Source organism: Chiloscyllium plagiosum, unplaced genomic scaffold (genome assembly GCF_037043375.1).
Source record: "Chiloscyllium plagiosum isolate Xiang-an unplaced genomic scaffold, Cpla_swu_hap1 HiC_scaffold_28, whole genome shotgun sequence".
NCBI classification, from domain to species: Eukaryota; Metazoa; Chordata; class Chondrichthyes; order Orectolobiformes; family Hemiscylliidae; genus Chiloscyllium; species Chiloscyllium plagiosum.
In genome coordinates, this window is record NW_028270166.1 from 34,320,358 (window position 1) to 34,345,680 (window position 25,323).

The following is a 25,323-nucleotide window of genomic DNA, read 5'->3' on the forward strand; positions in this document are numbered from 1 at the left end:
AAATAATAAAAGTACAAGGTATGGTGACTGAAGGTACAAAATTCTAGTGCTTTTGTGACAAGCACTGAGATCCTGAATTAAGGGGTGTGTGAGCTGTTTATATTCTACACTGGGTATGCTGAGTCAAGATACTGACTAGCTGGTGAAATAGGTTCATTTGCAATATAAAAATGCTAGACATGTCTATAACCTACAAAATAGTACCTGGAAGTTTTTTTTAAAATCAGACAAGTACAAAATGCACATTCCCAGGCATAACTTTCATACCATTCGTGACCTGGACCAGCAGAGGCAACTCTCAGCTTTACTGCTGATTACTTAGATGGTCAGGGTCACCACTGGCATCATAAAACCACAGACTGCAAAGGCAAGCTGTGTACCTTTTATCCACTTTATAAACATATAATCCTCTACTAAAACAGCAAAAATACTTTTGTAAATGAATAATTCTTAAATGTTATTGGCTACAAAATTTATACTATTGTTTTTAAATTTTTAAAACTGTATTAAAAGGAGATACGCGATGTTCTGAGCTGACAGTTTAGCGGCTATCTACCTTACATACAAAGTTAATTAAGCTTTCTCCACAAGCACCTTAGATGAACCATAGATCAAGTCTGTCATCCAACCCCACTCTGTCTTGTCCGAATTTCCTCCTTGTGCGTAGTACTGCTGCAGAAAGAAACTTTGTGATTCATTATGGCAAAATCAATGCCAATATATAAATATATAAAGATATCAATACACACATGTATTTTAATAAATCTCGATGTGGAAAAGAGCTTTTTGTTCTTTTTTTAAGTAATAATTTGGTGCTATAGAAAAATTATACAGTGGTTTCCACCAAATTGGAATCCAAAGATTGAACACTGGCAAATGAAGGCCGTTTAAAAATTTGACAAAATAAAAACTTGCTCAGAGAAATTAGTCCATGATTGTAGTTTACAACAATCTACCATCTGAATTAGTATGGTGCTGAGGGTTTGAGCAAATTGCAAATCATTATTTACACATTTCTTTTGAACAAAACCAGTCTTAAATTTTAGTTTAACAGAGCTTCTCAACCTCAATATAGTGAAATACACCAAGATTCAAAGGATTTTCTGCACATAAAAGATTACACTTCTACCTGAGTTTCATAACCCATTTAATATTCAACTAATTATGAAAGACAATATATCAATGACACAACATACCTAAAATGGAAGTCATCTAATTTACCAAAACATGTTACCTTAAATCATACCTCACAGTCTTGCAGTGCTATTGTTATACTCAAACCAAATACATTAAGTAAACACATGAAAAATAGGTTTTATTCCAGTCTTCTTTTACACATTCAGTATCCTGTTACAGTTTCAGGTTATCACTTATGTGGGTGATCACTGATTTTACGTGACTGCAGGAATTTAACTTTTTTAAACTGGGATTTTGAATCAGACTATGTGTCTACATACAGTGATGGGATGATTGCACTTACACACAGTACTTTTCCAAGTTATCTAGTCTAATGTACAAAATCATTTATCCCATACTCAAACATTTAATTAAGCTTACATATATTTAAAACAAGATTTCTGTTTTTCCGTTCATGATTGAGAGATATGTTAGTGCTGGGAATGGAACATTTCAGAGATTAGGCAACCAGCACCAAAATGAAGAATTCCTCAGAATGTCTCAACTCAACTTTTGAAGGGGACCTTATGATGTAGCATTGTCACTGGAAAAGATAAACATGTGACAATTCCATGGCTGTGAGAAGATCTGTCGGTGCTGAATTCTGAAGTTGACTGATACGGCACAAAAAAATTCACTAAGCACTCAAAAACTCCCAAGCGACTAGAATGCTGAACAATTACAGAAACGGTTCACAGCATGATGGTAGATTAAACTGCAATCCAAATAAACTAGAAGTGCAGGGGAAAATAAAGAATTTATGGAGTTTGCCATAATTTTGGAAAGTACAGTCTAAGAGGATAGGTAAGTTATTTTTAAAAAAATTAATACAACTAAAATTCCATAACTTTAGTTCATGCAAACCAGATAACAATACTAGCCCTCTCTTCATTTCAATATTACTAAAATGACCACGTAAACACCTCATACACAAACAAACATTCATCCCGAGTTTCTAATGGGTCGACTCATATGTTGCTGCACAAGGTCTGATCGTTGCTTGTCCTTTACTGACTTAAAAAGCCCAACACCAAGGCGCAGGTATTGCGTGAGGTAACAGAATTTGCGTGAGGTAACCGAAGACTGTTGCCATCTGTGAATCCATACTCAGGCACAGATCACCATTTTTATCAAGGAAAGGAAAGGAAATAGGGAGGAAAGAAAGATAGAAACCTTTAAGAAGAAATTACAGTCAACAAGTACCACTATGTAGAATTATCGGTTGACATTGAATTTGATGCAGATCACTGCAGAACAGATTAGAATGAGAGCTGATGCCTTTTTAAAACATCACATTCAAGTAGCTTTCTCACAGCCTTTCCCAAAAATTCCAAAAAAATTACATCAATCAGTATTTCCAAATCTGATCTGGAGAGAGTTCAACAGGGAAATTATTCCGGTATTCATGATCAGACTTTGCAACAGCACAGGTAGTGGCGAAAAATCAAATTAACCTTCACTTTAAAAGGCACTTGTCCTCCTGTATTAAATTTGTTCCTGAAGTGGCCCCACTTCACAACCGACCCAACTATAAAATATACAAATTTGAGATATACAAGTTTGATCTATTCAAATTTGCAATAATTCCTGAACTTCAAGACACCTATCTACAGATTTTTACTCAGGAATTTCTGAAATAAACATTCACAGAATTTCATATCTAGTGTATGGTTTCAAGATAACTCCATTTAGAGTCTGAACATATAAACTGCAAATTCACTATGGAATACATATAAAAAGAGAAGGTGCTACATCTACATTTTAAAAAACTAATTTAAAGGCAATATTCAAAAATGTGATGCGTATGATTAGAATAACTAATTAAAAAACTACACACAGCAAGCTAAGTTGGCAAGTTTAATCTGATGCCACACCACAATTTTGAGCAACTTTGGATCAACTCCATAGCCATTCATATTGGGTAAACAGTTCCTGAAATTCCTGAATCACCCCCAAAGTCCTAAATTAAAGAGCACACAAAGAAATTAGACTTATTCAGCATTATTATATTTTCAATATTTGTGCATTAATTCCAGTATTTCTGCACAGCCAATAGCCCATGTTTTTCCCCTTACTAGTTCCCAAGCACATTTAGCATAAAACAAAAACACAGACATAGTGAAACCTGTAAAAGAAAATCTAATACAATGTATTACTTACCTGGTTATTGAGAAATTGAAACTGAGCAGACTGCCTTCCAAAACAAAAGGGAAGCACATAATCTAAGGACTCAACATTCTAGCATTACTTTTTTTGGGGGTGGGGAAGAAATTACTTCAGTGCACAGCAAGTAGAACTGCCATTCACAAAATCAATTAAAATGGATAGCATATTATTTCTGCAACCCACGCCCATTACAGTTGTTACATCACCCAATTGCCAGTCTTAAACTATTTAGGGAAATTAAATATTGTTTCCAGAATTAAAACCAGTCTTTGAAAGGTTCCCATTCCATAGGTAAAACTGCTGGGAAGGACTCCCAATCTGTTAACAGTTTCACTAATCAATCGAAAAGAAATGTCATGTTTGTCAATAAGGTGCATTGCTCCAGCTCAAAAATGTACTTCTGTTGGAATTTTGAAATTTACAACTGCCTCAATTAAGTTGAAGAAAAACCTGTACCAGCTACAGTTAGAGCAATGTTCTGCATTACCACTTATACTGTATGGTTAAGACAGGGCTATTTTAATCATCTGAAATACAGTAACTAATTACAAACACATTCTTTTGGGAAGAAGGAAAGAACACACTAGGTGTACATTCTGTTTGCTCACTGTGGCTATCCTACAAGTTTGATTTCTGAAGTTACCCGATGTGGAATTAGAAACTTTATGAATTCAACAATTACCATCTCCGTTCAGAGGTAATTTCCAAGCAAGATATATTGTCAAATTGCTGATTACCTCAGGTGTCAAAATATACCAACCTAAAGGCACTTTGACACCAAGTACAGAACTCCCTTCACAAACAAATATTGCAAGAGCAATGTATACTTGCCACTTCTGATAAAACAGAGGGACAACATAAAATACAGTTTCATGCATGCCACGCTTCAAAAAATGCAACTACACAAAGAAAATAATCCACAAATAAATCTTGCAAAGTTATTATGTTGAGAATGACTAGAAACATCTGTCCCTAATAGTTTTCGCAGAACCTGAGTAGGCCATTCATTCCCTTGAACATTGGCAATCTATATCTCAATTCCTTGTCACATCTTTACATAACTAATACTTATTGACTTTGGTTTTGAAATTTCCAATTGATTCAATATCTACAAAATGTATGAGATGGGTCCAGATTTCCAGTACCCTGTAACAAATTCAATTCTGATTTCAAACTCACCAACCTCGATCGAATTTTATGACGACTTTAAGTGGAAAAAGCTCTCTCTGGTGTATTCTTCATAAAGGATACGACATTCTGAATAACAACCTTCTCCAAAGCAAAGTAACCACCAATACCAACAATTATTGACCCTCTATGCCAGAAACCAAATAAACAACTTTTACTTGCTATTTGCAATCAAGTTCCATTATTTAACTTAGAAGCTTCACAAATTCATCAATAGCATTTATTAATGCATTATAGATTTTTGCAGCTATTTTAGTGGATGTCAAAAAGGATTATTCATTTGTAGAATCCACCTTAATGTATGCAAGACACCCAGTTTCATCTAATTTTTGAAATGGCCAAAGTAGAACCAGACTTGTTGTGACACAGGTGAGACAGATGTGCATTTCCCATTAGAGCATTAAAAATAATGTAATTTACCTACCCACCTCCTACACACAGTATTTTCTCATGAGGTCCCATTAGTAAAATGGATGTTATTCTGGACCAGGAAATGCTATATAAGTTACCTGATAGTTTTGTGTTGTTGCTGGTGTTGGTTGTGGTGTAGTTTCTGGTGGCCTTTGTCCATAGTTATAATCTGTCACAGAATGCACGGCTGGATAGCTTCCATAAGCTGCTGAGGTCACTGGTCTCACTGCTTGCGTGGCAGGTACAGGAGCATATGCTGCAGTGACTGCATGGGCTGTTGGTGGAGCTTGCTGTACGGTGTAACTGGCTGGTGTGGATGGATGTGAATATGCAATGCCAGTGGCAGGCTGTGCACTGAAAGAACAAAGCAGCATAAATCAATTAATGTAGAAGCAAAGTATTTGGCTATTGTAGAATTTTCTTATTAATAACCATAAAATTAACAAGGAAGAACTTTCTTTAAAATGTACTTCACAATTTTATCTTAACTGGGACCAGAGGCCCTCAAGTTCTGGTAACTTTGCACAGTGGAGTTTTCCTGGGCCTCAGGTCTTACTGACTAATTTGACCTGTTCAACTTTGTGGTTCTGAACGTTTGGAAACAAGCAGGCAAATACTCAACAACCTGAGACATGTAGAAATTGATGTAATATTATATCTTGCCTGCAAATTTGTTTGGTACCTGTTATCAAATCCATGGAGACAAAAATCTTGGATAATCTTAACTTATGGTTTATTTTCATTTCTCCTCCCTTAAAATACATAACTTAACATTTGCTTGCATTGAATTATATGTCTAATATATTTGACCATTCTGCTAATCAGGTTATATTCTCCTCCAATGCTTGGGTCAGTGGCACAATTCTCATCTGAGTAAGATGGTTGCAGGTCCAAATCCTAATCGTCTGTTTTAATAACATACAATTTAGTTTAATGCTTAAATGAAGCACCAATGAAAGGCTGCGACATTCATGGCCGCATATTTTAAATAAGGCATTTAAAAGATTTAACCAACTTATTCACATGGATATACAAGGTTCCATTTCACAAAGAAAAATAAGAAACTATCCTAGTTTCCCGACCAAAATTCTTCCTGTAGCCAACATTAAAAAAAAAAGGTTATCTGGCAAGTTCTCTGATTTAATGATACAAAAGCTTGCTGCATACAAATTGGCTATCCTGTTGCTGAGATGGAACAGTGACTACATTTAGGAATTAAATATTTAGATTTGAAAATGACTTCAGAGAAAGTGCCACATGAATGCAAATTTCTCCTCTAGATAAATGGAACAGTAACCATAGGTACAATCATGAAAAGTCTTGATGGGTCTTTGCAAGACTTATACACTTAATGGTAAGGTCCTAGGGAGTGTTGCTGAACAGAGACACCTTGGAATGCAGGTTCATAGCTCCTTGAAAGTGGAGTCGCAGGTAGATAGGATAGTGAAGAAGGCGTTTGGTATGCTTTCCTTTATTGGTCAGAGTATTGAGTACAAGAGTTGGGAGGTCATGTTGCGGCTGTACAGGACACTGGTTAGGCCACTGTTGGAATATTGCATACAATTCTGGTCTCCTTCCTATTGGAAATATGTTGTGAAACTTGAAAGGGTTCAGAAAAGATTTACAAGGATGTTGCCAGGGTTGGAAGGTTTGTGCTATATATAGGGAGAGGCTGAACAGGCTGGGGCTGTTTTCCCTGGAGCGTCAGAGGCTGAGGGGTGACCTTATAGAGGTTAACAAAATCATGAAGGGCATGAATAGAGTAAATAGGCAAAGTATTTTCCCTGGGGTTGGGGAATCCAGAACTAGAGGGTATAGGTTTAGGGTGAGAGGGGAAAGATATAGTGAGACCCACGGGGCAACTTTTTCACACAGAGAGTGGTACGTGTATGGAATGAGCTGCCAGAGGAAGTGGTGGAGGCTGGTACAATTGCAACATTTAAGAGGCATTTAGATGGATATATGAATAGGGAGGGTTTGGAGGGATATGGGCCGGGTGCTGGCAGGTGGGACTAGATTGGGTTGGGATATCTGGCCGGCATGGACGGGCTGGACCGAAGAGTCTGTTTCCATGCTGTACATCTCTATGACTAAATAGGAACCAAACTTTTTCAGTAGCAGAAGGGTCAATAACTAGAGTACACAGATTGAAAACAAGTGGCGGAAGAATTTATGAGAGGAGTCTTTTTTGATAATGAACAAGAGATATGATGATTTGAAATTCATTGGCTAAAAAAAAATGATGGAAGCTCTTTCAGTAGTAACCTTCCAAGGAGAACGACATAAATACTTGCAAGAGGAAAAATTCCTAAGACATTAGAACCTCTCTTTTGGAGTCTAAACTCATACTGAGCACCTTCACCAGCACATCATTCTCTGATTTTAAAAATAGAAAAAAAAAACTGGACATACAGATCATTCAGCATTTGTAGTGGAAAAGCTCCAATAAACATTAACTCTTCTCTCTTTGTTGACAATGACTCATGTCAACATTTTACATCAATGGCAATTTTTATACTGCAGTAACAGATTAAATGCAATTTGAATAGCAAAAGGTTTTAGTTCACACAGTAACAAATGATATGTTAAAAACAAGCCTATGTTAATATGTTGTAAATAAGAAAATTGTCAGCCAGGTATCACTTTTGCCCACTTCATCCATTTTTTCACATAATCAGGAGGTGGTCATTCAATTTATTTTGTCTGTGTTGGTTCTTTGAAAGAGATCAACCAATTGAATTCACGACTGTTGTTTTCCCCCCATTGCTCCAGAATCTATTTCCAATATCTATCCAATTCCCTTATAAATATTACTGTTGAACTTGTATTAATTAACCTCTCAGGCACTACATTCAAGATTATAACTTTTCAAGTTCATAATATAACCTCAGCTATTCATTAATGTGACATTGCCATTAAATTAACTCCCACCAAGAATTGTATGGAAATTATTGAAAACACTAGTACTATGGAAATTGGTAAGATAGCTAAAACTTACTGAGAGTATTTGACAGTTCTACTTTTTTAATGGCCTATCAAAGAATGCTCCTTTATAACTTTCATTACCTTCAAGCAATTGAAAAGGTTGTGGTGCATAAAATGTAACAGCAAATCTGCACCTACCAAGTTCCAACAATGATCAGATATCAGACAATGATCTGATATTGAAATTTTGACTTGTAGGTTCAGGGATAAACTACTGCCCAGGATACCAAGTGGACTTCCCCTTCTCATCTGCAAAAGAGTGTTGAGGTCTTCATAAGAAAGATGCACCTTAGTACTGTACTACAGTCAAACTTCATTGTGTCCTCAAGTCAAGTGGAAGTTGAATACAGAATGTTCTGACTCAAAAAGTCCTACCACTGGGTCACAGCTTGTGATTTTAGATCAGCTTCTAACTGCCTGATATTTCAAGATGCAACTGCATCAAGGACATTAACAAACAAATGTTTGATTGCATTCTCTCCCGAAACAAGGCTGAATGTCAAAACCTAAAATCTGTTGTAACAGTCAATGAAAATAGTTTTAACAAAGAAATGATATATTAAAGAATTTGCCTGCTTTCCAAATGTGCACATATAGAACCTCTTCCTTCCTATCTCACCTTCTCCATCTTCAGAAAACACTGATGTAGAAAACACAGGAAATAAGATCATGTGCTGATCAATGGTCATCAAGCCTGCTCCTCCATTCAATATGACCATAGCTGGCCTTGTGCTTCAAGTCCACTTTCTTGCTCAATCCCAGTGTCCCTGGATTCTTGGAGAGTTTGTCTATCCTAGCATTAATTATTTCAAGTTTGACAAATCTAAGTGCCATGAGGATAGAGAATTCCAAAGTACGAGTGAAGAAATTTCCCACTATTCTTAAATGATCACCTTTTTATCCTGAGATTGACCCTGTGTTTTAAGATTCCCTAAATCTTAGCGAGTTTTGAGAAGATTTGAAGTTCAGGTTGAGATTTTGGATGTAAGTTTGCTCGCTAAGCTTGGCGGTTCATTTCCAGACGTTTCGTTACCTTACTAGGTAATCTCTTCAGTGGGCCTCATGCGAAGCAATACTGAAACTTCCTGCTTTCTATTTCTATGTGTGTGTTTCTTTGGGTTGGTGATGATATTTCCTGTGGTGAAGCCACTTCCTGTTCCTTTTCTCAGGGGATGGTAGATAGGGTCAAACTTGATGTGTTTGTTGAGTGTGTTCCGGTTGGAATGCCATGCTTCTAGGAATTCTCGTGCGTGTCTTTGTTTGGCTCGTCCTAGGCTGGATGTGTTGTCCCGGTCAGAGTGGTGTCCTTCCTCATCTGTGTGTGAGGATACTAGTGAGAGAAGGTCATGTCTTTTTGTGGCTAGTTGGTGTTCATGTATCCTGGTGGTAGTTTTATGCCTGTTTGCCCAACGTAGTGTTTGTTACAGTCCTTGCACGGTATTTTGTAAATTATGTTAGTTTTGCGCATTGTCTGTATAGGGCCTTTCAAGTTCACTAACTGCTGTTTTACTGTGTTGGTGGGTTTGTGGGCTACCATGATGCCAAGGGGTTTGAGGAACGTGGCAGTCATTTCCGAGATGTCTTGGATGTAGGGGAGATGGCGAGGGTTTCTGGATGTCTTTTGTCTACTTGTTTGGGTTTGTTGCTGAGAAATCAGCGGACTGTGTTCATTGGGTACCCATTCTTTTTGAATACACGGTATAGGTGATTTTTCTCTGCTCTGCGTAGTTCCTCTGTACTGCAGTGTGTGTTGGCTCGTTGAAATAATGTTCTGATTTAGCTTCATTTGTGGGTGTTGGGATGATTGCTTCTGTAGTTAATTATTTGGTCAATATGTGTTGTTTTCCTGTAGACGCTGGTTTGAAGCTCCCCATTGGCTGTTCGCTCGACTGTGACTTCTAGGAATGGCATCCCAACACCCACAAATGAAGCTAAATCAGAACATTATTTCAACGAGCCAACACACACTGCAGCACAGTGGAACTACGCAGAGCAGAGGAAAATCCCTATACCATGTATTCAAAAAGAATGGGTACCCAGTGAACACAGTCCGCCGATTGCTCAGGTACAAACCCAAACAAGCAGACAAAACACATCCAGAAACCCTCGCCACTCTTCCCTACATCAATAATATCTCGGAAATGACTGCCACGCTCCTCAAACCCCTTGGCATCATGGTAACCCACAAACTCACCAACACACTAAAACAGCATCTAGTGAACTTGAAAGACCCTATACAGGCAACAAGTAAAACTAACGTCATTTACAAAATACCGTGCAAGGACTGTAACAAACACTACATTGGACAAATAGGCATAAAACTAGCCACCAGGATACATGAACACCAACTAGCCACAAAAAGACATGAACGTCTCTCATAGTATCCTCACATACGGATGAGGAAGGACAACACTTCGACTGGGACAACACAACTAGACAAGCCAAACAAAGACACGCACAAGAATTCCTACAAGCATGGCATTCCAACCGGAACTCTATCAACAAACACATCGAGTTAGACCTCATCTACCACCCCCTGAGAAAAGTAACAGGAAGTGACTTCACCACAGGAAATAACATCACCAACCCAAAGAAACCCAAACATATAAATAGAAAGCAGGGGTTTTCAGCATTGCTTCGCATAAGGCCCACTGAAGAGTCATTCCTGAAGAAGGGCATGTGCCCGAAACGTCGAATCTTCTGTTCCCTAGATGCTGCCTGACCTGCTGTGCTGTTCCAGCAATAAAGTTTCACCACTGAAGAGATTACCTAGTAAGGTAATGAAATGTCTGGAAATGAACCTTCAAGCTCAGCGAGCAAACTTACATCCATTCCCTAGTCTGTCAAATCCCTTTAGAATCTTGTATGTTTCAATGAGATCACCTCTCAATCTTCCAAACTCAAGAGAATATATGCAGCCGCTCTTCATTGAACAATCCCAATTCCAGAAACCAATCTAATTAACCTGCACTCTGCTGTCTCTAATTCAATTATAATTCCTTAAATATATTTCCTTAAAACCTGCGCACAGTATTCTCACTAAGGCCCTGCAAAAAATGTAACAAGATTTCTTTAGTCTTATATTTCAAACTCCTTACAATAAAGGCCAAAATGTGTTCGCCTTTCTGTTTGCTGCACTGGAATACCTGAAAGATATTGTTATGTTCCATGTGCAAGCACAAAGATTTACTCTGAACATCAACTTTCACAAGTTACATGCCTTTTAAAGAAAAAATTTGTTTTTTTCAAATTTTAACCAAACTCATGAGCACTTTGGCACATTATACACCATCTGGTATTTTGTTGTCCGTTGATGTATCCTGTCTATAACACTTTACAAGCTGTCCTGTTCTCACAACTTAGATTTTTATTTGCATTTGTAATCAGTCTGGTCAGAGATTTTATTATACACCACTGCAATAGATAGAATTTGAACTTAGGCCTCCTGGCACACATGTAGGGACACTATCACTGCACCACAAGTTCCCTATTTTCCATGCCTGCATATATGTTTCTAATAGGAAGGGTTCCTGAAGAAGGGCTTATGCCCGAAACGTCCTGGATGCTGCCTGACCTGCTGCGCTTTTCCAGCAACACATTTTCAGTATATGTTTCTAATAAACCTGTTCAGAGATGTTACCACACCTTAAAGCAGGTTGGATTTGAAGCCAGGTTGTCTGGCACTCTCACTGCCACATGAGCCTTTCACTTGACAAATTTAGATAACTTTCAGTCTCTTTGTTGAAGTTATTAATATAGATTGTAAACAGCTGCCTGATTCTTACCACCATTAATCCTGGCTGCACTCCTCCATCCACAGGCTAATGTGAAAATCCTCCTTTTATGCCTCTTTGCCTTCTGTCCATTAGCCAATCTTTTCCATACTAACATACGTAATCATCATTGGCAACTTCAACATGCAGATGCACTGGGAAAATCAAGTTGGTAATGGATGCCAAGAAAAGCAAGTTGTGGAATGTCTGAGATTTTTTTTTAGGAGGTGGTTGTGGTAGAGCCCATTAGTTAATAGGCAATTCTTCATTTGGTGATCTGTAATGAGGTGGACATGATGAAGAATCTTAAGAAGAAAGCCCTGAAAAGGCAGTGTCCATAATATGATAGAATTCACCCTGCAGTTTGAGACAGTGAAGCTTAATCAGATGCAACTGTAACACAATTGAGTGAAGGTAATTAGAAAGACACAAGGCAGAAGCTGGCCAGAGTTGATTGAAAGGGGAGCCTAGCAGCGAAAACTGTGCACCAGTAATAGCAGGGGCAAATCAGATTGCACAGCAGAAATTCATCCCAAGAAATAAGAAACATACTAAGGGGAGGATGAGGCAATCATAGCTGACAAATCAGGGATGGGATAAAAGCACCAGAAAAAAGTGTACGAAGTGATGACAGTTAGTGGGAAGTCAGAGGATTTGGAAGCCTTTAAAAAACATAGGAAAGTGAAGAAACAATAAGGAGATGATGATGAGATATGAGGGTAAGTTAGCTAGCAATATAAAACAAGAATGCAGGGTTTTTTTGATATATAAACGGGTAATAAGAGGCAAGAGCAGATACTGGACCGCTGGGAAATTAGGTTGGAGATGCAATAAATGGGAAATGGTGCTTTGCATCAGGCTTCATGGTGCAAAACAATGGTAGAATACCAGAATGTCAGGTGTAGTTGTGGTGTGCATGCTGGGGCCATCACTAAGGTGGTGATTTTGAGAAAGCTGAAAGGTCTGAAGGTGGATAATCACCCAGAGCAGATGGAGACATCCCAAAGTTCTGCAGAAGATAGCTTAGGAGATTGTAGAGGCATTGGTGGTGCCTTTCAGGAATCACTGGAGTCAGACAGGGGCCCAGAGAACTGGAAAATGACTAATGTAAGGAGGGAGAGAGGCAGAAATTCTAGGTCGGTTAGCTTAACCTCAGTAGCTGGTAAGATTTTAGAGTCCAAGGTTAGGGATGTGATCAGGGAGTACTTATAAGTGCAAGACAAAATAGCACTGAGTCAGTACAGCTTCATCAAGGGCAGGTCATGTCTGACAAATCTGTTAGAATTCTTCGAGGAGGTAACAAGTCAGACAAAGAAGAGCTACTGGACAGGATCTATTTGGAGGCCTTTGACAAGGTGCCACACAGGAGGCTGATAAATAAGAGCTCATGGTGTTAAGGGACAGGTAGTCGCATGGTTGGAGGGTTGGCTGACTGGTAGAAGACAGAGAATGAGAATTAAAAGGATCTTTTTCAGAATGGAAGCCTGTGATTAACAGAGTTTTGCAGATGTTAGTGCTAGTCCACATTATACATTAATGATACATTAAAGAACAGAAGGCATTTTCATTAAGTTTGCAAATAACAAAGATAGATAGATGGGATGCTCTTCGGATAGTTAGTACAGACTAAGCTGAATGGCCTCTTCCCACAGGGATTCCAAGATTAGTAAGGGATCAAAGATTGTGGGGAGAAGACAAATGAATAGGGTTGAGAAATACATTAGTCATGACCGAATGGTGGAGCAGGTTCAATGGGATGAATGGCCTAATTCTGTTTCTATATCTTATTGTCTTATTAACCCAATTCCAATCACTGTTATCTCGTCCATTAGCATTTTTGTGTGGCTCCTGATCAAATGCCCTTTGGAAATCCAGCTACATCTACTGGTTCTCCTTTAACTGCTATACTAATTGTAACCTCAAACAAAACTCCAATAAATTTGTAAAGCAAGATTTTCATAAAGTAGTGCTGGTTTAGGAAATCAGTGTGATGAGACAAATCACTTCAGTGTCAGGCTAATTGAACCATAGATGATCCACCTCGCCATCTATATCTCTCCTTCCTTGAACAGTGGCATTATATTTGCGAACTTCCAATCTGCTATGGCAGTTTGAAAACCTAGGAAATTTTGGAAAACCATAGTAAGTACAACCACAATTTCTGTAGTTGTCTTTTACAATTCTAAGTTTTTCGCCCTCTGGTGGTAGGAATTTGTTGGGATTTTAATTCATTCCTTTTTATATATTTAGAAAGCCTATTCCAAGAGCTTTTGCTTATTCCCAGCTAGTTTGCTCTCATATTTTCTTTCCTCCTATTCTCGATCTGTTTCCCTCTCCCTCAATCGAAGCAAAACGTATAGTTTTACCTCCTTCATCTTTATTCCGGGCCCTGGAGGGAGAGAGAGCGATCGCCCGTGTGCACAAAGGTATGAGTTCACGGTCTTCTTTGGAATAGCAGTTTCTTAATGAATTAATTAGTCATTTTACAGGGAGGAGCATCCAGATAAGGCAACATACATATTGGTTGGGTGACCATTACAATCAGCAAGCATCAACAGTAAAGATTAAGCCATCTGCTGTTACACAATGAATGTACTTTTCACCTTGTTAACTGACCTTACATACTGAATGCTTCCAATATTGTTAAATGGCTCTACATAATGAATGCTTTTCCACCTTGTCTCCAGCACCCAGTTAACTGCAAGTTCTTATTGGATCTGAGTCATGCTCAGCTGAACGTATTGTTTCACAAAACTCAAAACCTAACTCTTTCTTGACCTGCTCATACCCGATACACGTTCTCACTCCAGTCAGCTTTTTAGTGGCCCTTTAGCTTGTAATTCTCCTACTCCTCAGAATTAATCCAAATCTTTGCAACTTTATTAGCCTTTCCTTTTAACTTAATATTATCCTCATCTGCCTGAGTAAGTCAATGATGGATCTTTCTGACTGCTTGCTTTTCAATTGAAAGTCGTTTTGTGGAATACTTTGAATCATTTTTAAAAAATGTTTATTTACACCCATACATTTTTAACTTATGTACTCAGTCAACCAGTATCCATCTTTGCCTCATACCCATGTAATTGGCATTAAATTTATGATTTTTGTTTGTGACGTTGCACGGTCTACAACAAATATACTCCAAGACACAAAAATCGAACTTGTAAAGTGAATCTACCAAGGCCAACAAAACAAATTAAAGACTGCATTAGATCAAAAGAAGTGTATTACAACTTTGCCAGAAAATGTGGTAAGGGATGTTTAAATGGCACAAATTAGAATCAAGCAAAGAATCTAACAAAGAGAGGGAAAAGGGAACATGAATGCAAGTTAGCAAGAAATATAAAAGTAGACCATAAAATCCTTTAACACAGCATCCTGCTCATATGCCTACTTGTTTGTCCTCGCATGCCCTAATGCTCCAGTGAACCACAGCACAAAGTGGAGGAACAACTTCTCATCTTCAGACTAAGCACTTTATAACCTGCTGGACTTTAATATTAGAGTTCAACACCTCCAGATTGTGGGCCCCCTCCCATTTCTTCCCTTGCTTTTAGCTTTACTTGTTGCATTTTCTGTCACCATGTCCTTTCTCCTCTCCCCCCACGCCAGTGGGGCTGTCTTTTCTTTCCAGTTTGCCAGTTGGACACACCACTGTTCTGACATTTTCACATTCTGATCACTTAATCTTTCTTCCCTAGCACTCTACCGTACACTATTGCATAAATATTGCCCCCACCACACCAAATCAGCTCTAATGAAAAGACATCTAGACTCAAAACACCAGCTTGCTCTTTATCCATGGATGCTGCCTGACCCACTGATTTCCAGCATTTTTTGAATTCAGTATAAAATCCTTTCTATGGTTGTGAAAAGGAAAAGATTAGCATAAGAAAATGCGGACCCATTATGGGCACAGGCAGAAGAATTTGAGAAGTGGAGAATAGGGACATGTGGGAGAAAAACTAATCAATTACTTTTTTTGTCTGTCTTCATGGAGGAAAATTCAGAAATTATGCCAGAACTAAGGGACTTGTGAAAACAAGGAACTGATATAAATTAATCAAAATAGGACTTGAGAAACTGAATTCAAAAATTGATAAGTCTCCTAGACCAAACGAGCTACACCCCAGGGCTAAAAGAGGTGCTTATAGAGGTGATAGATGAATTGATGGTCATCTTTTATAATTCTGTAGATTGGGAAAGATTCCTGCAGACTGGATAGTAGCAACTGTAATCCCATTATTATTGGCAGAGGGAGAGAAAAAAAAAGGAGAACTACAAATCGGTTAGTTTCATGTCAGTAGTAAGGAAAATGTTAGAATCTATTTTAAAGGGTTGGCTAACTAGGTATTTTGCACAGAGTCAACATGGACTTACGAAAGGGAAATCACCACTAACAAAACTGTTGAGTTTTTTGAGAATGTTACCTGTTGCAAAGTTAAAGGAGAATCAGTGTAACCACATTTGGTAACAGGCAGAAGTTAACTATAGAAGGTTTAATTTGCATTTAATCATAAATTACAAGTTATTTTGAGGTTGGACAATTGCTTAGTGTTTTATTGTTGGTAGGGGAAGCAATGATAAACCTCAGCATTATTGCATAGTTTATATACCAAATCTGGAAAACAGATTCTAAAAAAACTTGATCTACAATTTCAAAGTGTAGTAAGACAAGTCTTCAGGCTGGCAGTGTGACCTAACATAGATACAGAATAACAAGGAGTTGGCAGATGTTGACCATACATCTCATATGATCCAGAACAGTCAGAGCAACTCAACCGTACATAGGAGCAGGAAAAGGAATTTGGCTATTTGTAGCATTACTGATTATATCCCACCAATCTGTGTTTTCAAAATTCTAAACAGTATCCAGTGTTAGATATGATTCCATGATTGGACCTAATGCTGAGTATGTTAAGAATTACACTGATGTCTAATTTAAGAGTATCAATTGGGCTTGCACTGTGACACTTGTGTGTACTGGATGTTACATATATGCATATATAGGACCACATTCTTTGTAAACAGAAAGAAAGTGTGCACACATTTTATCAGTTTCAATTTAAATAGGCCACAGCCATTCTCCAGTTCATTCCTCAGGGCAAAGCCTAACCAGAGTCAGAGTCAACCTACCAACCTATCAGCACATTCTTCTCAAATGTACCAATTTACGCTCGCATTCTTACAAATGCCCTGATGAGTACAAGATGAAAAACTTTAACAATATGTGTCTTTTGTCAGCAAACGTTTTGTATTACTACATCTTTGGCATATTTTAAAACAACCCAATCAGGCACGATGCACCATGCCTGGGGCAATTCAAACCTCGCTTCAGGTGAAGAGGTAGGGACACGGTTATTGCACTACTATTTGCAGATATTTTCTCAATCTGTTAAGAGATGGTCTTACACATCTCTGGAGCAGATATCACTTGAACCTTGGCTTCCTGGTCCAGAGGTAGAGATACTACCACTGCACCAGAAGAGTTCTAATAAGTAATTTTTCCCAACCAAATCTACCTGTTTGCCTTAATACCTTGAAAACATTCATCAAATTACCTTATCCACCAAATTTAAGGAAGACAACTTCAGTTTGTTGAATCTCTCCACATAAATTAGCTTTTTGGACTCCAGGCATTCATTCTACTAAATCCACACTGAACTTCCCAATTGTCAATATCTACTTCCTAAGATATAGTACCCAGAACTGTTCAAAAGACCTCCAACTGTAATCCACTCAGGGTTTTATATAGCTGAAACATGACTTCCTATCTTCTAGTTCTCCGGATATAAAGACCAACCTTCCATCAGCCTTTTTGATGATTTTCTGTACCTGTTCAGATCTAAAGGCTGGGACTCTCTCCCTGCTCCCCAGATATCTAATATCTTCAGACATCCATTGTTGTTTTTCACCATTTGCTAAGCATCCAGTCGATCCTTTCTAGGTCCAAACACAAATTCATTTGCCAAAGTTTTGCCCATTCACTCAACCAATCAATATCTCTTTGAAGCATTATACTTCTTTGTACAGTAATATATATGTAACCAAATCTTTGGGTTTGTGGATTTCTAGCTCAAAGTCATTGATGAATGCATTGAATAGTTGAGACCCCAGAAATCTAAGGACGAAACCATAAACTGCAAATTAAGAGTATCTGCCAATTATTCTTATTTGGCCTTCTCCTGAGAACGTGTATAGGGTATGAGCAGGTAGGGAAAGAGTTAAGTTTTGAGTTCAAAAGGTTCAACAAGTATGACTCACATTAGAAAGGACTTGCAGTGAACAATGAGGTGCTGGAGGCAAGGGTACCGGGTTGACACGAGGTGAAAAAGCATTCATTATGGGGTGGCACGGTGGCTCAGTGGTTAGCACTGTTGCCTCACAGCACCAGGGTCTCAGGTTTGATTGCAGCCTCGGGCGACTGTCTGTGTGGAGTTTGCACATTCTTCCCTTGTCTGCGTGGGTTTCCTCCAGGTGCTCCGGTTTCCTCCCACAGTCCAATGATGTGCAGGTCAGGTGAATTGGCCATGCTAAGTTGCCCATAATGTTAGGTACATTAGTCAGAGGGAAATGGGCCTGGGTGGGTTGCTCTTCAGAGGGTCGGTGTGGACTGGTTGGGCCGAAGAGCCTGTTTCCACACTGAGGGAATCTAATTATGTGAAGCCAGTTATTCATCATATAATGCCAGATGGCTTAATCTCTGCTATTGACACTTGCTGATTGGAATGGTCACCCAACCAATATGTATGTTGTCTTATCTGGATGCTCCTCCCTGTAAAATGACTACATAATTCATTAAGGAACTGCCGTACAAGAGAAGACCGAGAACTCATGTCTCTGTGCACATGGGCAATCGTTCTCTCTCCCTCCAGGGCCTGGAATAAAGATGAAGGAGGTAAAACTATACTGTCTCTGAGTGTTTTGCTTCGAGTGAGGCGGGAATGGGACGACACTCCCATTCAGTCTATTTCCTAACCAGGGTAAAATTTGTCTACAATTAGCTACAATTTTAGGCAACAATCTCTTATGCTAGATTTTATTCAATACCTTCTCAAAGACTTCATAAATAACATGCATACTTATTCATCTTCAAAGAATTCAATCATTTACATCAGACATACCCTACCTACAAGTGTGCTCAATGTCTCTGATCAGCTGAAAAAATAAAGTAGGCAAAAGTGAGGACTGCAGATGCTGGAGATCAGAGTCAAGATTAGAGTGGTGCTAGAAAAACACAACAGGTCAGGCAGCATCCGAGGAGCAGGAAATCGATGCTTCGGGCAAAAACCCTTCATCATTCCTGAAGGACTATTGCCCGAATTGTCGATTTTCCTGCTCCTCAAATGCTGCCTGACCTGCCGTGCTTTTCCAGCACCACTCTAATCTTGACTCTGAAAAAGTAAAGAGTAGAGTCACCCAATTTTTAATTATAGGTTGTAGGAACTGCCCCAAAAGACATTCAACTAATTCCTCCACAATTTTTTGGTCATCTTCATTAAATCGGGCAATAACATACCATTCCCCAATGTAAACGAATGGTTCACAAATTGAGATTCAGAGCAATTTAGGACTCAGAAAAAGAGAATCATGATGCTGAATCTAAAAGGGAAAAGAGAATATGAAAGAAAATATGAAAAACATAAAAGGAAGACTGAAAAAGACAAGGAAATGGCAGACAAAAGTCACTTTGTCTTCACAGAAGGAGATACAGGAAATCTCCTTGAAATACAAAGCAACCAAGGGACTTGTGTAATTGAAAAGAAAAGTAAGTTAGTATCAATAGAGATAATACTTAGTAAATTTCCTGGATCAGATGGGCTTCACATCAGTGTGAAGGAAATAATCATAAAGATTACTGTGGTTATGTTTTATGATTCCACGGATTATGGAAAATTCCTGTTGATTCGAAGGTGGCAAATGTAACCACACTATTTAAGAAGGGAGGAAAAAGAGTGGAGAACAAGGGGCCTGGTAGTTTGTCAATAGGAAGGAAAACGTTTTAATCTAATATAAAGGATGTGATAACTGAACATTCAGAAAAGAACACCAAAATTGGATAGTATTAGCATAGATTTCCAAAAGGGAAATCCTTTAAGAGAAACTTGGACTTTTTTGAGAATATTACATAGCGTAGGCTGAGGAGAACTAATAGATGTAGTTTATTTACATTTTGCAGAAAGCTTTTTAAAAAAAACTGGAGCAAATGTGATTAGGGGAATATATGCATCGTTATGGATTGAAAATAAATCAATAAAAGCAGAGATTTAAAAAATAAACAAATCATTCTCAAGGTGGTATGCTGTTACAAGCAGAGTAAGGATCGGGGATAGGTTCACAACTGTTCATAATCTGTACAACTGACTTATATATGGATACAATGTTATATTTTCAAATTTGCTGATGATACCAAACCATGTGGGAATGCAAGTTATGAGCAGGATGCAAAGAGGACCTGAAAATTGAAAGGGAAAGGAAGACAGAGTGGCTCTATTAATTAAAAGTGATATTAGCAAATAAAGACAGATACCCTAAATTCAGGGAACAGAAGAGAAGTAGTTTGGGTAGAGATGAGGAATAATAAAGGTAGGAGGTTACTTGTCTAAGGTCTCTCCTAGTAATCACATGGTGGGACAGGATATCAGGGAAACATGAGAGCTTGTCAGAAGGGTACAACAATTTCCATCATAGATTTAATCAACTTATAGACTGGAAAAATCAAATGGGCAAAAGTAGTCTAGATGAGGAATGCATTGAATGTTTTTCAAACAAGATCAGCACTTTATAGAACTAACCATACAGTAGGCTATACTAGAGTTAGTTTTGTCCAACAAGCTATGAGTAATTACAGACCTTAGTGAAAGCATTCCTCAGTAGCGGCAAACCCAACATGACTGAATTTTACATCGAGATTAAGGGAGAGGAATGTCGGTTCAATTCCAATTTTGAATTTAAACAAGAACAATTATGAGGGCATGAGAACAATGAGCAAAAGTGAACTGGCAATTTAGGCCTAAGGATAGCTCAACAGAAATGCAGCGGCAAACATTTGAGGAGATACTCAGAAAGCGCAGGATACATTCCAACAAATAATAAATATTTTAATTTGGAGATGCCGGTGTTGGACTGGGGTGTACAAAGTTAAAAATCACACAACACCAGGTTATAGTCCAACAGGTTTAATTGGAAGCACTAGCTTTCAGAGCACCGCTCCTTCATCAGGTGGTTGTGGACGATCAAGATATTTTTCAATATATAATTTCAGTTACATCACACTGTAAACTTTTGCTATAAATTCTGTGCTTACAATTGTGTCCTCCACAACCACCTGACGGAGTGGTACTCCGAAAGCGAGTGTGCTTCTAATTAAAACCTGTTGGACTATAACCTGGTGTTGTGTGATTTTTAACTAAATATTTTACGGCATTGACCTGCCATCAGTAGTTAATAAAAAGTCAAAGATAGTATCAAACTCAAAGAAAAAGCTAGGTGGCACATCAGATGATTAAACAGACTATTAAAAACTGCAAACAAAAATTGCAAAAGATTAGTACAGAGAGAAAAGTTAGAGAAATTTAGTTTAGAAAAATTAGAGAAAGAGAGAAATTAGCCAAAAATATAAAAACAGATAAGAAAAGATTTTTTTCAGATATTTAAAAAGAAGTTGAAGTGTTGGTCCTATAGAAAATGAGTCTGGATAATACGTAATGGACGATAAGATGATAAACAAATTAAACAGATAATTTACACTGGCCTTCACTAAACAGGATATAATAGCTTTAAATCAGAAATTGAAAGGGAGGGAAGAATTCAAGAAAATTACAATTACTAGGGAGGTACTACTGAGCAAATTGTTGAAACAGAGTTGACAAGTCCCTGGGTCCTGATGGATATCATCCTAGAGTCTTAAAAGAGCTCACAAGATAGTTGATTCGTTGGTCTTAATTTTTCAAAACTCATTAGATTTGGGGCAAATTCCTTTAATGTGGAAAACAGTTATTACAACTCCTTTATTTAAAAAAAGGTGGAGGCAGAAAACAGGAAACTAGAAGCCAGTTAGCTTAACATTTGACACAGGGAAAATGATAGAAGCTAATATTAAAGGCTTATATCAGGTGTATTTGGATAAGTTTAAGGCAATCAGGGAGAGCTATCATGATTTTGTCAAAGCGAAATTATGTTTAACTAGTTTAGTGGGGTTATTTGAAGAAACAATGTTCTTTGTGATAAAGGGGAACCGGGGATGTATTGTACTTAAATGTCCAGAAGGCACATGGTAAGGTGCCACAAAGGTCATTATGGAAAATAAAAAATTATAGTGTTCAGGGTAACATATTAGCATGGATAGAAGGTTAGCTAACTAATAGAAAAGAGTGTTTAGGAATGAACAGGTCTTTTTCAGGCTGGCAAGATGTCATGAGTGATGTGCTACAGGAGTTGGCACTGGTTCTTCAAACTCTTTAGATTCCCATACAGTATTGCCGACAGGCCATTTGGCCCAACAAGTCCACACTGACTGTCCATAGAGTAACTCTCCCAGACCCATTCCTTGATCCAATATTTACCCCTGACTAATGCACGCAACACCATGGGCAATTTAGTATGGCCAATTCACCTGACCTGCACATATTTGGATTGTGAAAAGAAACCGGAGCATCAGGAGGAAACCCACTCAAGACTGTCTGTATTGAGTTTGCACAGTTGCCCGAGGCGGGAATCGAACCTGGGTCCCTGGCGCTGTGTGGCAGCAGTGCTAACCACTGAGCTACCGTGCTGCCCCTTTACAATTTACATAAATGATTTGAATGAAAGGATCAAAGGTATGATAGCTAAATTTGCTGCTAACACAAAGGTAGGTAGGAAGGTAAGTTGTGAAGACGACATAAGGAGTCAGCAGAGGGATAAAAATAGGTTAAATGATTAGCCAAAGATTTGGCAGAAATAAATATATTGTGGCAAAGTGTGAAAATGTCTACTTTGGCAGAAAAAATAAAAAATGAACATATTATCTAAACAGTGAGATGTTGCAGAAATATCTGGGTGCCTTAATGCATGCATCATAGAAGGTACAACAAATAATGAGCAAAGCAGTTAGAACATGATGTTTTATTGCAAGAGGAATTGAAGGCAAGAGCAGAAAAGCTTTGCTTCCGTTATACAGGATTTTGGTGAGACTGCATCTGAGTACTGTGTATAGTACGGACCGTAGAATCAAGGAATATAATCACAGGACAAGAGATCGGCCATTTAAGACAGAGATGAGGAGAATTTCTTCACTCAGAGGTGGATCAATCTTTGAAAATTTCCAGTCCAGAGGGCTGTGAAAGCTGAATAATTGAGCAGGTTCAATACAAAAATCAATATGTTTCTGAAGACGAATGACATTAGGTGAGGTTAAGGGATATGGAGAAGTGAGGGAAATGCTGCTCTGCCATGATCTAGATCGGTGGGGCTGGTTCGACAGGCCGAATACCCAGTACCTCTTCCTATGACAGAACTTGAACAAATTCAGAAGTGCCTGCAGCACTCTTCCCCTAGTAATACTCAGCTCAAAATATTTCAACCTAACACGCAAGTTAATCTTGTTACAGTCACTATCCCTGAATACTACTCACTGAACCCCATAACTGTCTAGAGAATGAACAGAAACTGAAGCAGCAACTGCAGGTCCACCCTAAAAATAGACATGTATAATTTTTTTAAAAAGCCATTACTGCAAATTTCATTTTCACTCTCCTTATTCATTTCATCTGAATACAGGGCTATATAATTAAATGCGTAATAGACATCAGAAAACCAAGGGATGGAAAACAGCAGATGTGTTCAATGCTCCATCGCCACATTAAAAATATAGCAAATGAAAGTAATTAATAATTAAGGGATATTAAAATAAATGCCAGCATGTCACTAATGCAAAAGTACTGTGCACAATTTTTTTCATTTATGTTAACAATTTTTTTACAAATTTGCCAGATCTTAGTTCAATGCATCAAAAATCATCTTTGGTGTCAACTTTCTTGAATGCTCGTGGTACTGCATCTATACAGTTAAATGGAGATTACCCCACTGTACCCCTGACCTGTGCCACTTAGGTAGTGAAAGGGATTCAAGGAGTCAGGACAAGAATCGTGCATCACAAAATACACAGCTTCTAACCTGCTGGTCAAGATTCATTTCTAGTAAATGGTGACACTGATGGTCACTATCTGACATGTGAATGACACAACTTGCCATTTAGTGACTGAAGCCTCAAGAAGGCACATCAATGCTTCTTCTTCCTCAGAAGGCTAAGGATATTCGTCATGCCCATAAGGACTCTCACCAAGCTTTAGAGGTGCACCATAGAAAGCATTCTATCTGGATCCTCCTTAAGAGGTCATAGACTGGAATTAAACACTCTGCAATCAACTTCTGGCTTTACAAAGAACTCTTGGAACAATATCTTTAGGCTGAGCCAAAAGTTTCCAATCACAATCATCTTTCTTTGTACGAGGTATACCTCTAAGCACTCAAATCACAAGATTTGGAGCTCCCTGATGCCATACTTTCAAAGGCTGCTTTGATTGCAAGGACAATCACTCTCACTTCACCTCTGGAATTCAAATCCTTTGTCGGTATTTGGACAAAGATCATCGTGCAAACTGGAGCAAAATGGTGAAAGCGGAAACCAAAATGAAGATTTACCAATAGGTTATTGTCCTTACTTACTTATTTGTCACTTCATAAATGAGAATAACCTGATGAAGCAGCAATTAGTCAGATTAGAATTACTGTGTTTTATGGGCAGGGCGTCCAAGGAATTTTCCATCTTGTCAGCTTAGGGAGTGTGTTGTACCTGCATTGGATTAATTAGATTACAATTGCTTCATTTGAGAGCAAAGCTTCTGAACTGTGTGCTAATTGTTTTAAGAGTCCATAGAATTTCTGTATCCAGCACACTTAGCTGTTTCAAGATGAAGATGCTCTTTAATGATTACACAATATTTAGCACCATTCACAAATCCTCAGATGCTAAAGTAGTCAGTGTCTACATGAAACAAGGCCTTGACAACATCCAGGCTTGGGGTGACAAATGCCAAGTAACACTGGTGCCACGAGGCAGGCAACAACCATTTCTAACGAGAGAGAACCAAAACCTCATCCCTTCATGTTCAATGGCAATACCATAACTGAATTCCCATTCTCAAAATTCTGGAGGATAACACTGTGAAGAACCTGAATACAATGGCAACAAGACCACGTCAGAGGATAGGAGTGCTTGATGATGTGGTTCAAAGGTGAGAATCCCTCCCTCTATGTCAGCAAAACTAAAGAGCTGATCATTGACTTCAGAAAGCAAGGAGGACGACATGCACCTATCCACATCAATGGAGCTGGGGTGGAGAAGGTCGATATCGTGAAATTCCTATGAGTGACGATCACCAGTCTGTCCTGGATCACCCATATTGATGCGACAGTCAAGAAGGCAAAGCGATGTCTTTTTTTTCCTCAGAAGGCTAAGGAAATTCGACATGTCCATAAGGACTCTCATCAAGCTTTAGAGGTGCACCACATAAAGCATTCTATCTGGATGCATCACGGTTTAGTATGGCAACTGCTTTACCCAGGACTGTAGAAAACTATA

At 38.4% G+C, this 25,323-nt stretch overlaps 1 protein-coding gene across 5 annotated transcripts in view; it reads right to left on the minus strand.

Annotated features, from left to right (window-relative positions):
• LOC122565231 (zinc finger RNA-binding protein-like) overlaps positions 1 to 25,323 on the minus strand; it is an 82,355-nt gene that overhangs the window by 48,995 nt on the left and 8,037 nt on the right. For 2 of the 5 annotated variants that reach the window (XM_043720993.2, XM_043720991.2), the window contains exons 3-4: positions 5,040 to 5,295; positions 595 to 672 (exon numbers count right to left, since the gene is read on the minus strand). In XM_043720993.2, coding sequence (XP_043576928.1) covers positions 595 to 672; positions 5,040 to 5,295 — 334 coding nt within the window. The remainder of the gene's footprint in view (positions 1 to 594; positions 673 to 5,039; positions 5,296 to 25,323) is intronic. The other 3 variants (XM_043720995.2, XM_043720994.2, XM_043720992.2) reach the window with 2 other exon arrangements.